General features: G+C 46.4%; 1 protein-coding gene across 1 annotated transcript; it reads left to right on the forward strand.

The window, feature by feature from the left end:
- Positions 1-552: 552 nt before the first annotated feature.
- Positions 553-6,499, forward strand: LOC133158580 (zinc finger protein 135). Its single transcript, XM_061285866.1, has 4 exons — positions 553-685; positions 1,436-2,041; positions 3,570-3,879; positions 5,320-6,499. The coding sequence occupies exons 2-4, from the start codon at positions 1,464-1,466 to the stop codon at positions 5,785-5,787; spliced, it is 1,356 nt and encodes a 451-aa protein (XP_061141850.1). The 5' UTR covers positions 553-685; positions 1,436-1,463; the 3' UTR covers positions 5,788-6,499.
- Positions 6,500-14,412: the final 7,913 nt, after the last annotated feature.

Here is a 14,412-nt window from a genome sequence, read left to right on the forward strand (position 1 = left end):
GAAGTTAAACTCAGACGGAGGGTTAAACTTGGACATCTCGGTTCGGTAAAGGCTGATCCCACTTCTGACACCATGTAATGTCGTCCTGACATAAAACAGGCCACGCCGTGTGCTGAACAGAAAACTGGTGGTTCTTTATTCTTCAACTCCCGAGTACCGACTCCAGAATCACACTTAAGCTCTCGCGATAGAGTATGGGCCGTTCAAAGACCACCTAGTGTGGGAAATTACAATATTCGTTCATTCATTACACTTTCTTTCTTTCTTGTTTTTGTCACACACGCACACCGTCAATGCGGAAATCGAACTCATGGAGACGGCACAAAGACAGGCTGCACTCCTACATCATCAGCGACCCCCAGTGTCCCGCTTATTTGCATACGTGAGTCACTACCTGTCACGTCAATGTTCGCCCTACGCTCTCTGTCTGCGACCAATCACAAATTCTCAATGAGAATCGTTCCCACACGCACATCTTTTGCGTCTTCATTTCATTGTACACTTCCTGCTTGAGAGAGCGCTTTTACTTTGAAGGAGTATGCATTTACTTTGAAGGAGCGCTTCCGTTGCTGGGAACCATTTAATCGTTTCCCACAATGCTTTGTGTCCACGTCTGCTTCTTCCTGTTTATTGTGAGCGTCTCCGCCGGGAACCTTAAGCTTCTCAATTGACGTTTTCGTGCTCGGTGAGTTTCCAACACGCTAAATATCGTTATAGTCGCACGGCGTGCTCCTCTTGGCGTCTTTTGGGCTCGTTTGACTAGCCGCCGCAAACCAAAAATGCGGCAAGGGGGGGAAAAAAATCCTTCCGCCGTTTTTCTCGTCACTACCGCCGAGCCTGGCCGAGCCCTCGAACTTCATTGAGAAAGGATACGTTTTGCTCGCGCCTTTCGCTACGGCGACAACGTCGATGTTTCCCACATGGTGGGAATTTGACCGCGTTTCCGAAATGTTCGGCGCTCGAGCTAGCCGTGAATATGTTGGCAAAAAGAGCGATTTGAATAATGCATGCGCTGCTCGCTGCTTGCCAGCTTTATGGTGACGTCACGGCGGATGGCGATCACTCACTCTTCGTGACGTCACGGCGGATGGCAATCACTCGCTCCTCGATTGCTTTTCAGGACACTTGATGACAAGTGTGTCGTTTGGCCTCTTGGCCATTGGACTCGTCTGAGCGCAAAGAACATGACAAAGGTTTCACGCTGGAAAGCTGTGAGTAGGCTGGCGGTACCCGATCGGAGAAAACATTTCACCCGAGTGTCGGATGAGAAGCCTCTATATGAGCAGGAAATATTCCACAGCCACCCAGACCAAGCTGGTTCAGTGAAATCCCTAAACGAGGCGATTGTACGAGGCAAGCCTCCTTGTTTGTGGCGATGTTTTGGGCAGTCAGTTCATTTTTTGAGTATATGTCCCGCCTTCCTTCTGGGTTTCAGCTGCTGCGATCGCAGGGCTCGCAGCCTGATGATGGATGACTCCGAAGCACAGCTGACCGTGTCGGAGGCGGATGCTCTGGGCGCAGACTTCATCACGGTGGAGTTGGACACGCAGCCCATCGAGTACGTGGTCAAGTGGGCTGAGGTGGGCTCCAAGTTCACCATCTCGTGCGTCAAGAAGGACTCGGACGACCCGTCGGAGCTGAGCAGCGAGCAGCTTAAGATGGAGACGGATGAGACCTTTTTCGCGCCCTACGAGGAGGTGTACCCTTGCGAGGTGACTGAGCAAAGCGTGGAGATCAAGATGGAGTCAGACGACGATGATGATGAGGAGCAGCACCAGATCCTGGTGGAGGTGGGCGGCCAGCCAGACGGCGAGGCCGACTCGGACCATGGTGACCTAGAACCAGACGAGCGGCGCTATCGCTGCGGATACTGCGGCAAGTGCTACAGCCATGCCTCCAGCCTGTACCGCCATCAACAGACGCATGCTGCCAAGGTGGCCGCCACGCCGGTGCCCGCCGGCGCCAAGCGTACCCTGGAGCCTGCACAGCAGGATGCGCGATACGCCTGCCAGCACTGCGGCATGACTTTCAAGGGCAGCAGGTGCGTTGTTTCTTACATTGACTCCCGAATATGTCCGCAGCTCATTCTTTCTTTATGGTCTATTGCCATTTTTGTTACCGAGGAAAGTCAAAGAAGCCAACAGCCCCGCTTTGACCCTGTTTTGAACTCATCATGTTTCCAATTACATGACGTGTTGAATGTTGCCCATACATTGCGGCCTGGTGGTGCTGGGAGTGCGAGTCACAGTCTGGTGACAGTTTGGCTTGGATCTCTGACCAAGGCCCAAGTGAGAGGGTGACAGTTGCAGCGTTTCGACAGTCTGGTTGTCGTCTGTTTTGCACGTCTCTCTTTCTTGTAACGTCGCTTCGGCACGCTGCTTCATTTGCACAAGGGGTGTTGATGCTCACTTGAAATTGCTTGACAACTTTCTGGTCCATCTGCACAATTCTCCTGTCGCTGCGACTGCACCACACGGTGCGTCCTGGTGCTCTGCACAAACGGAGGTGTTTGTGTCCTAAAATTATTGTTTTTGTTGGTATGTCTCGGCTGGGCGATTATGGCAAAAGAGTCAGGATTTTCTCCAATAAAATTGACTTATGATGAATAAAACTGATTCTTGACTGATTTCAAAAGTAGGCCTTTTGTCAGCCAGCCTAGCATGTCAGCGACCATCGCTGTACCTGCACGTTGAAGACTTCATTCTTTTTATTCTGTCAAGTCGATCGCCCAACGTTGCTGCATTGTGAAAAGCATCTCCCCGATGGCAGTACCTTATTTGTTCTATTTTTGCAAGTCTTGGGACTTGCTTGGCGGACTCGGGACCTCAGCTATCATACTTCGTACCAAATCACGTGGAATTGCGTGCTGGTGTGACAGTAAAAATGACGTCCACTCACAACTGCGGTCCAACACTCAGGCAACGTCTATGCCACACGCTTGCTCCCCAAGCACCGCGCTGCCTTGGGGCCACCTTCTGGCCACTTTCCCACCGGTGGAACTCAACACAGCCTTGGCTCCGCACATGGGTGGCAGGAATCCCAGATGGAAGAGGCGACAATCGACCGTGCGGCTGAGTGCAGCTGCGTGCATCTGCGAACGGCGTCGATTAGTCCCTTTTTCCGTACTTTGCCACCGGAAAGTGGGATTTCCTTTCCCACATCGCTATGAGAGGGTTCTCCAATTGTCGGCGGTGGACTTGAAACTGCTTGCGTAATCGTGAGAGCGTGTCCAAAATTTATTGGACTAAATCCGAGCTTTGCGCTGGATGTCTTGGGATTTGTCTCAGGCCTTGTTGCCTTTGGAGTGAGTCGTGCTGCAGCAGTAGTTCCTCCTTCCTGATAATCCCTTCATCGATTTTTGTTCAGAGCCATTGTTGCACTCAAAATTAGCCAACATTTCTGTTAATATCTTCCACTTTGTGGGCTCCTCTACCACAAAAACAGACGGCCGATCTTGCAAAAGAAGATATTGGCAAAACAGCGGTGACGTTATTTTGCTGCGGTCTTTATGTGTGTGGTTGGGACTGCTCGTCATCAGTCCATTTGAACTCATGTCCCGCTGACTTCAGGATGCTGGGGAGTCACCTGCGGCTGCATGGCAAGAGGCGCATCCACCCGTGCAACATTTGCGGCAAGGAGTTCAACCACAGCTCCAGCTTGTCGCGACACCGCCTAATCCACAAGAAGGCCAAGGACGGCATCGCCAGCCACACTGCGCCCGCCTGCTCGGCCTACCGCCCCTCGCCCAAGGGCAAAAGGGCCAAGCGGCGGAGGCTGCCGTCGGGCGTCATGCAGGTGCCAGGCCCAGACGACAAGTTCTACGCCTGCCCGCAGTGCGAGATGAGCTTTCGCAGCTCCGCCGCACTCTCCAAGCATCAGGTGAGCCCCGTCTTTGCCGCCGCAAACTTTCCACGGGACCTGGCGCAAGGCATCATGCACTTTTTGGCGGCAGCTTTTCTCCGCCTTCACACAAAAGTCCAACTTGGGCCAGTTTTTGCCAAAATTGCAGTTGGCGGTTTGAGAGTGGCCGCTGCGTGGCTATTGACCAGCGCAAATGCTGGCGTGGTGCTGTGATGGCCAGGCCGTCATTTCAAATGAACCATTTGAAAGCCGCGACTTAGAAAAAACCCTCTTGAATTCACCTTCTTGAAGCATGGAACAAAGTGAAAGTGTCTTTGTGAAAGGGGAACTCAAGTCCAAAATGTTGTTTGCAATATGTTTAGGGTTAGGGTACAACACCGCCTCAGTCGCACATTTGTCCGTAAGTACAATGACAATAAAGGCATTCAATTTGTGGCGACTGTATAGTCACAGCAAATGAAACAAGATGCGCCTGTCTCATGGGGATTTCTTCAAAAGAGCCTCATATTTCACTGGGAAATATACATGTCATATGTAACAAATTTCTTTTTATATACTCTATGTATGTTTTTAGGCAACATACATATGTACTTAGGTTTGATTTTAGTTCAAAAGCAAATCGTGACTAAAAGTTTCAATGCAGCTCATTCTCATGTAATAATCAGTTCTGTTAACTGGTATTTTGGGCAAACCCTCAAAAGCTGAGTGTACTGTGACAAAAAGCTTTGGCGGAAGTCAGAAAAGGATGGCGGGCCAAATCCCGAGCGACACGCCGACACAGAGCACTCCAAGCGCAAATATACTTGGAATTTAACTTTCTGACATGACATATGGCAAGTGGAGCCCACGGTGGTCTGGAGCAGAATTTGTTCCATGCCTCCCGCCATTGTGAGCGATAGGTGGCAAAATACAGCCACGCTTGGTCTTCGGCTGAGCCCGCAGCAGCTGACAGACAGTGAGTGGCAAAATGGTCGCCTTCCGAGATGGACCCAAAATGTTGTATCTTGCTGCGTCGTGAGATTCATCAGAGTATGCGGCGTGTTGTCAAGAAAACTTTTGACTAGACTTGCCCTGTGATCATTTAGCAGGGGATTCTGCCTCAAAAGACAGGCAGCCCAAAAAAAGAGAAAGCAAACCAAGCAAAATGCCACACAGATTTGGGTGCATCCATTTCTTGTGCTTGTGCATCAAGCAAAGTTGGGGGGAGGAAAAAAGGAGCGTGGAGCCCCCCCCCCCCCCCCCCCCCGCAGTCTCAGAAAATTGTGACTTTGAACGAAAAAAGTCAAGCGAGCGAACTGCTGAGTAAGTCAGGCTGGCGCCGTGTGCACTCTGCATGACAAATGTCGCTCGTGTGATCCCTTTGCGTATAATTCCCGTGGAAAGTTTCCAAGGTGGCGGGTGGACTTCAAGTCTCCCGGAGATTGGGTGTAAATGTTGGGCAACTTTGCCGCTGCGCAGGTGACTCACGTGAAGGAGCTTCTGGACAGCTACGCGCAGCCCGGCAAGGAGAACCTGGCTGAAAGCTCATCCGACCTAAAGATCCGGCTCAAGCTGTGCTCCCGCGACAAGCCCAACTTCTACACGCTCTGCAAGAAGAATCGCCGGCGGCGCCGCCACCCCAAACAAGGCCCAGACGACGCTCAGGACGAGGAAGATGGCGCTGGTGCCCCGGAGGCTCACGGCTGTGGCCTTTGCGGCAAACGCTTCAGCCACACCTCCAGCTTGGCGCGTCATCAGCTGAGCCACCAGGTGGTGGCGGCGGCGGACGGCGGCCAGCGCGCCAAGACCAAGACCTTCACCTGCGCCGCCTGCAACAAGACGTTCATGCACTCGTCCAGTTTCTCTCGCCACAAGAAGGCGCACCTGGGCGCCGCCAAGAGGGCCATCTTAGACGAGACGGCGCCCATCGAGTCCGACTCCGACTGACCGCCGGAAGTGACTTGCGCTTGGGCGGGACGGCAAGTGTACATAACGGACGTGGTCAAAAGGTCGCTCTCGCCCCCTCATCGGCCCACACACCCTCCCCCACCCCAAGAAGAACCAGAGGACGCTCCAGTCTAACCTCTACGGTCTCTGCGTGATGAAATGGGATGGAACGCGCCATTGCCGCCGCCATGTTTCCGCGGCACGTCTGCCCGCCTCGTCTCTGAGTGATCCGATTGGCCGCTTGATCCGTTTGTTGAGTCCATGTTGTGGTATGCATGAAGCTGCACGGCCATCATTGTAGTTTTGGGCGAGGGGAGTGAGGCGCATGGCCGGCGTAAATAGGATTTTGAAATGATGACGTCAAAGGTATTTAAATGTCATTTGCACCCTTAAGAAGGCAGGTGATCACAGTAGTAAGGGCCCCCTCGTCAACAGCAGGAAAAACAAAATGTTTACATGACAGTTCCATTTGAGGTAAAGATTTGGCTACTTACTGATCATTGATCGGTCCGTTTGAACAGCAGAGAACGTGTGGTGTGTTGATGACATTGTGAATTCTGACAGGTGTCCAGGCTGAAAGTTTGTATGAAAATGGAAACAGATCGTCGTTCACCTTTAGCCTCCATGTTGTATTGCATCAGTGTCGTGTTTGCTCATTAGCACAAAGCCTTGATGTGTTCATTTTGTAATAAATCTGGAAAAGGATGGCTTACTCCTGGGTGTGTGTGATGTGCTAGTGTTAGTAGTGATTGCTAAGACTGCAGGGCAAGCGGAGTAAAGTGTGTGGAACATTTACGGTGTGAATTCTAAAAACTAAGTCAATTCAGTGCAGACATTTGCCATTCGTTGTTCGGTTCAGCCGATTCGCAGTTGATCGCCGTCTTTTTTTAAATTGAATGTTGGCAGTGGGAAAGAGACCTGGTGGACACATCGATGTTTGCAACAATCCGTCATGAATCCCAGCGATCTGATTTCAAAATACGTTTGTAAAGGTTGGTGGATTCCATTGAATTGTAAATGTCATATTTAATAATTCAATATTTACATCTATCCGACACATCCGTTTTGTCTAGACACAGGCACGCGAACTTTAACGTCGCAAATCCCTTGAGTCAAATTTGAACGAATTGTGGGTAATATGCCTGAGCTTAGGGGCCGTGGATGCAGTCTCGGGAGAATTTGCACACCCGGCGCACCCTCACCCTCATCGGGAATGCGCATTTGAGGGGGCAAGAGTGTAAGTGAAGATTTGGACAGTGCGTGGGTATTTTTCTAACACGGTCTTGTGCCAAAGTAGTTGCCCCCGTGGAAATCTGTATCCCCTGTCGCGGGAGCGCGCACGCCTTGAGTGGAAAGCGGAAACCGATGCCGTACGGCAGGGGTGTCCAAACCTTTTGCAAGGGGGGCCAGATTTGATAAAGTGAAGGGGCCCGGGGGGCCAATAGTTATTTCTGACATTTTTTAACTACAAAAATGTCATGCAAATACACACTGTTTTAAAACAAATTTCCCTGTCACAATTGTCTTTATTTTTCAAATGACAAAATAACCAAATATGAGTCACTCAGGCAGATGTGAACAATTCTAAAAACACAAATTCTTTCTTTCATTCATATCTGAAGAGTCAGATAACATTGAACAAACTGTATGAAATACCTTAAATTTACACGAGTTTAAAATTACTTTTGCCTCATGAACATTTTAAACGGGAGTTATAAGTAATGCAAAGTTGTCTGTTATCAAAACTTAAAACTAGTGAATTTTGCTCTTGTCATTCACATTATCTTTCAGAAAATAATAGTTTGTGTCAGGTCTACAGGTCCATAAAATCAACAGTCTTAACATGGCAACTTCGTAGCTTGCTTTAGTAATATTTATTTTTGACTCACAGTCCCGTGTGAAGAATCGCTGTTGTGATGCCAGTTCAGCTTGGAGCTGCTTCACTTTATCAGCGCGGTCATTCCCTGTTAGCTGGTCGTTTGTGTTCGCATGTTTAGTCTGATAGTGTCTCTTTAAATTGAAATCCTTAAACAAGGCAACCGTCTCTTTACAAACTAACCTTTAGGACAATGTAGTATTGCTCCAAATGTTCGTTTAATTTCCTTTAGAGGTCCGTTTGAGCGTGTTAGCACGATCGCAAATTAGCATCTTTCCGCTAACTTGTTAGCCTGCCCAGTACTTCTTTGCTGCGGGCCAATAAAAACTGGACCGCGGGCCGCAGTTGGCCCGCGGGCCGTAGTTTGGACACCGCTGCCGTACGGCGACATCGCTTGCCTGTTTTCAATAAAAAGATGAACACACGTTTGCGTCAGTCAATTTCCATTTTTAGAAAGTTTTTATTTTTTATTTTATTTCTTTAAATTCATCCGCGTTTTGCAGTTCACATGAGGTGCATTCAAAGACCAATCGTACAATCAAATCATTATTAATACTAATATTAATAATTACTTCACGAAAAAGCAACGATAATTACGTGAGCTCTTGAGCATAAACCTGCACAAACTTATTCTAACGGGTTGACATTCTTATAGAGTTCCTGTTACAAGTTTTAGCCCCCCTCCCCACCACCTGTCACTTTGCTTGGGACAAAAAGGAACCCTCAAAACTGAGATTCTTTCTCAATCATTCATTGAAATCAATTCACTCAAATCATTCTCGTTATTAATGACTCTGCGAGCATTTTGACGTCTAATAGACATCTATTAGACGTCTATAAGCTAACCAGACGTCTCGGCTAAAACACGTCTAAAAGTCTAACAAATATAGACGTCTATGCTATAGACGTCATTTAGACGTTTATTGAGTAGACGTTTGAATGATGGCGCTAATAGCTAGTGATCATTTGAACATCTAGACATCTATTCAACATTGAGGTTCTCTTCAATACATTTAACCGGTGATCCTTACCTTTGTGTAGTTCCAGGATGTTGTGAAAATGCATTTGATTAGTGATGGTCCAGGGTGTGAAAATTTACATTTTTAATACAGAAATAGGTTTCAGTAACAGTCATACTTACCGTATTTTTCGGACTGTAAGTTGCGTTTTTTTTTCAGTTTGGGTGGGTGGGGGGTTGGGCGACTTATACTGAGGAGTGACTTATGTGTGATTTTTTTTCACGCATTTTCAAAATTTAAAAAAGAAACCGCGATAAACGAATCGCAATGTAGCGAGGGATTACTGTAATTTGAACTGCAAATGACATCAGCGGTGCGGCGATTGTTTACATAAAGCAGTGTTTCCCAACCGCTGTGTGCCGCGACTAATCATCAGGTGTGCCGCCCAGTTTCGTCTAATTGGTTCAAAGTGAGAAGCATGTAGTGATAGACAGGGCAATTAAATGCTCTTCCAATAGAGGGCAGTGTATCAGCGCGATATGTCTACTCTAGGAGTAGGAAGTTCATAGTTATCCTCGAGTGAGACAGTGCAGGTAATAGCAATGGATAAATATTTGAAAAGAAAAAGTACTCAATCTGACCCGGGTCCTGAAGAAAATTCTGACCCAGATGAAGGCCCTAGCATGAGCACTGGTCAGAAGAAAGCAAAAAAGGTGAGCTTAAGACAATACAATGAAGGCTATCTTGCTTTTGGATTTACTTTTACTTTTACACCCGTCACTACAAAACAAGAGTATGGACTATTTTGTTCAACTGCGTGAACGGACTGGGAAACAGGCAGAGCTACTGAGGAAAACCTCCAAGACGGGTGAGAAAGCTCTTAGAGCTAGTTACCAAGTTGCTGAACTCATCGCCAAATCAAAACAGGCACACATAGTAGGAGAGACGTTAATAATGCCCGCCTGCAAAATTATCTTGAAAGAGATGCTCGGCCCTGGCGCTGTTAAAGAAATAGCCCAAGTCCCTCTATCAAATAATACAATTTCCAGACGTATTCAAGACATGTCTGCAGACATTGAGAAGACAGTTTTGGAAAAGTTGCACATTAGTGGCAAATGTGCGCTTTGTAGACGGAGACACCATCAGAGAAAACTTTCTGTTTTGCAAGGAATTGCCAGGAAGAACAACAGGAGAAGAAATGTTTCGAGTTGTATCAGAGTACATTGAACAAGGAGGACTAAAGTGGCAAGACTGCGTAAGTGTTTGCACCGATGGAGCAGCTGCCATGCTCGGGCGCACCAAAGGATTTGTAAACAGAGTGAAAGAGCAAAATCCAAAAGTCATCGCGACGCATTGTTTTCTGCACCGGGAAGCACTTGTTGCCAAAACATTACCAGCAGACTTAGCTCCTGTCATGGAAGATGTTGTGCGCATGATAAACTTTGTGAAGACGAGACCAGTAAAAAGCCGCATGTTTACATCATTGTGTGAGGAAATGGGTCGGGAGCATAAAGTGTTATTGCTCCACACGGAGGTCCGGTGGCTTTCCCGTGGCAAAGTTATAAGTCGTGTTTATGAGCTGAGGGAGGAACTCAAAGTGTTTTTGACAAATGAGAAGCATGATGACGCTAACTTGCTCTCAAATGATGAGTGGTGTGCAAGACTGGCATATCTGGCAGATACATTTAAACATCTGAATGACTTGAACACGCGAATGCAAGGTTGAAACGAAAACCTGCTCACAAGTACAGATAAAATACAGGGGTTTTGTTCAAAGGTGCTGCTCTGGGAACAACACGTGGTAAGTGCCAACCTAGAAATGTTCCCAAACACCCAGAAATGGCAGAGTGTCAACAGAGCTGCACTGTGTGAGACAATAGGTAAACATCTGCAAAGTTTGGAGCAGAAGTTGTCATGTTATCTCCCTTCACTTTCCACTGATTGCCTTGACTGGGTGAGGAACCCATATAGCTCAACTGCAGTTGGAAGGGACATACCGTTTTTTTCCGTGTATAGTGCGCCCCCATGTATAGTACGCACCCTAAAAATGGTGTGCTGATGCTGGAAAAAAGCTTGTACCCATGTATAATACGCACCCAATTTTATGAATTTTTAAAAAAAAAAAATTTTAATTTTTTTTTTTTTTTTTTTTTTTTAAGTCCCAAAGATCGTCACACACGCAGGGAGGCAATGGGTCCCATTTTTATAGTCTTTGGTATGGTCTTAACTAGGCTGGATGTCATTTTTTTTGTTGCCGTTGATTTCTCCGACTGCCCCTAAACGCACCACCGCGCTCCGTGCGCGCACGGGAAAGAGGCGGCTCTGTATGGGAGAGACGTTGAAGAGGAATAAAAACACCCTTGGAAACCAAAACTTGCCCCTCGTCGTGACTCGGAGCCGCAACAAATGTTTCGGATTTGTGTAGGGTACATTGTGACAGACAGCAAACTAGCAGGTGATCGAGCGAGCGTCTGATACGAGAGCATTGCGGTCGTATGGAGCGTGTTTGAAGTGAACAGCAGAGACGAAAGGAACAAGGCAAAGTGTTGTGAAATAAAATATTACCTGTAATACGCATTTTGTTATTTGCTGATTGAAACTGCTAATTAAACTGTGAATTGAAACTAATAGGTGGAGAACTGAACTCTCGCTCTTTATATAGCTGACGTGTCTTGCGCAACCGTTCTGCGCAAATGTAATGGCGGCCTCCGTATGACGTCCGGTCCGCGATGGAGATTAAAAAATGAACAATATTTGACAATAACACACCATCAAGGATTGCACCATCGCATCAAACGATGTGTCGTCAATTATGAATTTTACTAAGTGTGTTGGGCAGGATGGCTGAATGCGATGCGCGATTGACAACAAACAAGAAGAAAGGTGAGTTTTATTTCGGGGGAGATTTGTCATGTCTCGTCCCCAGTTTTGCTATGTGTCTAGGTTGCCATAGTTTCTGTTCGCGTCGCCCCTCTCTTCCTGTGTCACCTCAATCGATGTAACGTGTTTTGTATTTAAGTCCTGTCTGCCCCTCACTCACCGTTGGATCATTGCATGTGTTACTGTCATTCTGTTCCTGTCTTTGGTAATGTCACCCTGTCTTTTTGTTCCACGACTTTGTCGGTCAGTCCTGTTGTTGGTTTTGTTGTACCATGACTTTCTTTAAAAAAATGAAAAAATAAAAAAATTAAAAATTAAAAAAAATTTTTTGTACCCATGTATAATACGCACCCCAGATTTTAGGACAATAAATTAGTTAAATTTTGCGCACTATACATGGAAAAAAACGGTAACTTTGCAGGAGCAGGAAGAAATAACTGAACTGAGACAAGATCGTGGTCTTAAGCTGCGCTTTTCGGATGTACCTTTGGACAGTTTTTGGCTGACTGCTGCCAAGGAGTTCCCTATTCTAGGAAACAAAGCAATTTCAGCTCTTCTCCCTTTCTCCACAACCTATCTATGTGAGCTGGGCTTTTCAAGCATGACTACTTTAAAGACTAAGAAAAGAGCGAGACTCAGAGCTGTTGAGGAAGATCTTCGTGTTTGTCTTTCTTCAATTCCTGCAAGAATATCAGCGTTGTGTTCAACCAAACAGGGCCAAATTTCACACTGAGTAAGTGAATTGACAATAAATGTTCATTATATTTCATTATATATACGTTTTGTGACATTTTTGTTTGGTGGTGTGCCGTGTGATTTTTGTAACATAAAATATGTGCCATTGCTCAAAAAAGGTTGGGAAACACTGACAAAGGATTCGATCACGGGATGACGAAGGGCCCCACGTACTACCGGCATCATTAGCAGCTTTGTTTGTAAGTGACACATAGGACGAAGAGTTTGAAGAATGATTTGGAGTGACACAGAAGGTTTGAAAAACTATTATGGCTTTTACGCACGTCCGGTCCTACTATACGGAGCTCTCTTTCACCTCCGTGGATGGAAGTCAGGGGCTGGCGCTCGGCCGGGTGGCTGTCCGGGGACGGTGGATGGGGCTCGGACATGGCTTTTACGCACGCCCGGTCATATTCCATGGAGCGCTCTTCCAGCTCTGTGGCTGGAAGTCGGGGGCCAGCGCTCGGCAGCTGGCTGTCCGGGGTTGGTGATGGGAGTCGGACACTGCTCCTACGCGGTCTTACTCTACGGAGGTCCCAGCCACCTCCATGGCTGTAAGTGCCACCTCCGGGGATGGAAGTCCACGCCGCCACACGCCTGGAAGTCGACGCCGGTGCTTCGGGCCGTGTGGCGGTGAACTATTTATGTTATACCGTGTTTTTCCATGCATAATGCACCCCCGTGCATAATACGCACCCTAAAAATGGCATGTCGATGCTGGAAAAAAGCCTGTACCCATGTATAATACGCACCCAAATTTTGACTCTTACTTAAGTCCGTAAATGTGAAATTATTTCAGAAAAAAGATCATCTTTGGGAACAACTGGATGTTATTCTGCCGGTCAGTATCACTGCGCATGCGCTAGCAAACTCGATAGCGAAGAAATGTTTCGGATTTATGTAGGGTACAAGCGTCTGATACGAGAGCATTGTGTTTGTATGGAGCGTGTTTGAAGTGAACAGCAAAGAAGTAAGGAACAAGGCAAAGTGTTGTGAAATAAAATATTACCTGTAATACGCATTTAGGTAGAGAACTGAACTCTCGCTCTTTATATAGCTGACGTGTCTTGCGCATCCGTTCTACGCATCTGTAATGGCGGCCTCCGTATGATATCCGTTTTGCGATGGAGATTAAAAAACAAACAATATTTGACAATAACACACCATCAAGGATTGCACCATCGCATCAAACGATGTGTCGTCAATTATGAATTTTACTGACTAAGTGTGTTGGGCAGGATGGCTGAATGCGATGCGCGATTGACAACAAACAAGAAGAAAGGTGTGATTTCAAGTTTTATTTCGAGGGAGATTTTCTTCAAAAATGGTTGTACCCATGCATACCGTTTTTTTCCATGTATAATGCGCCCCCATGTATAATACGCACCCTAAAAATGGCATGTTGATGCTGGAAAAAAGCCTGTACCCATGTATAATACGCACCCAAATTTTGACTCCTACTTAAGTCCGTAAATGTAAAATTATTTCAGAAAAAAGATCATCTTTGGGAACAACCGGATGTTATTCTGCCGGTCAGTATCACTGCGCATGCGCTAGCGAACTCGATAGGGAAGAATGTTTCGGATTTGTGTAGGGTACATTGTGACAGCAAACAAGGAGGTGATCGAGCAAGTGTAACACCTTCGTTGTTTTGGACAGTGCTTACAGTAATTTAGATCATGGACCAATTCTAAGTTCGGCTATATTTGCAGTGGTAAGCAAAATAAATGACCACAGACCAAGGTTTGAACTGAACTGCCGGCTTATTTTAGAAGAGAAAAATAGAGAAAAATAGTTGACATACAATTTACAACAATAGACATACAATTTACATTTAAACTCAACGTTAGTTGAAGAAAATAAGTTTCCTTTCAGTAAACTTTCCAGTTTAAAGAATTTCAATTAAAACCCGGGTTGTTTTATTAATTCTAAGGTTCAATCGGTTTAGTTACCTCACTTTGTGTTGTTTGAATAATATTCAATACGGGTAAGTAATTCGAAAACAATAGTAAATCTAATTTGAGCTCAGTAAAGCCACTTTTAAATTCCCTCAATTTCACTGGTTTTGTTCACACCAATCAATATTTCAATAACACCATTTCAGCATCATCGTATATATAGTTCACAAAAAAATTGTGAACAATAAAACTCAAAACAATTCAGCAAAAGACTGAA

Source organism: Syngnathus typhle, linkage group LG8 (assembly GCF_033458585.1).
Source record: "Syngnathus typhle isolate RoL2023-S1 ecotype Sweden linkage group LG8, RoL_Styp_1.0, whole genome shotgun sequence".
In the NCBI taxonomy this organism is placed as follows: domain Eukaryota; kingdom Metazoa; phylum Chordata; class Actinopteri; order Syngnathiformes; family Syngnathidae; genus Syngnathus; species Syngnathus typhle.

Excerpts from the sequence above, each read along its gene's own strand:
- LOC133158580 (XM_061285866.1), top strand. The coding sequence starts at position 1,464 with ATGATGGATGACTCCGAAGCACAGCTGACCGTGTCGGAGGCGGATGCT. Across the intron at positions 2,042-3,569 it reads ATGACTTTCAAGGGCAGCAG|GATGCTGGGGAGTCACCTGC; the intron begins GTGCGTTGTTTC and ends CGCTGACTTCAG. Across the intron at positions 3,880-5,319 it reads CCGCACTCTCCAAGCATCAG|GTGACTCACGTGAAGGAGCT; the intron begins GTGAGCCCCGTC and ends GCCGCTGCGCAG.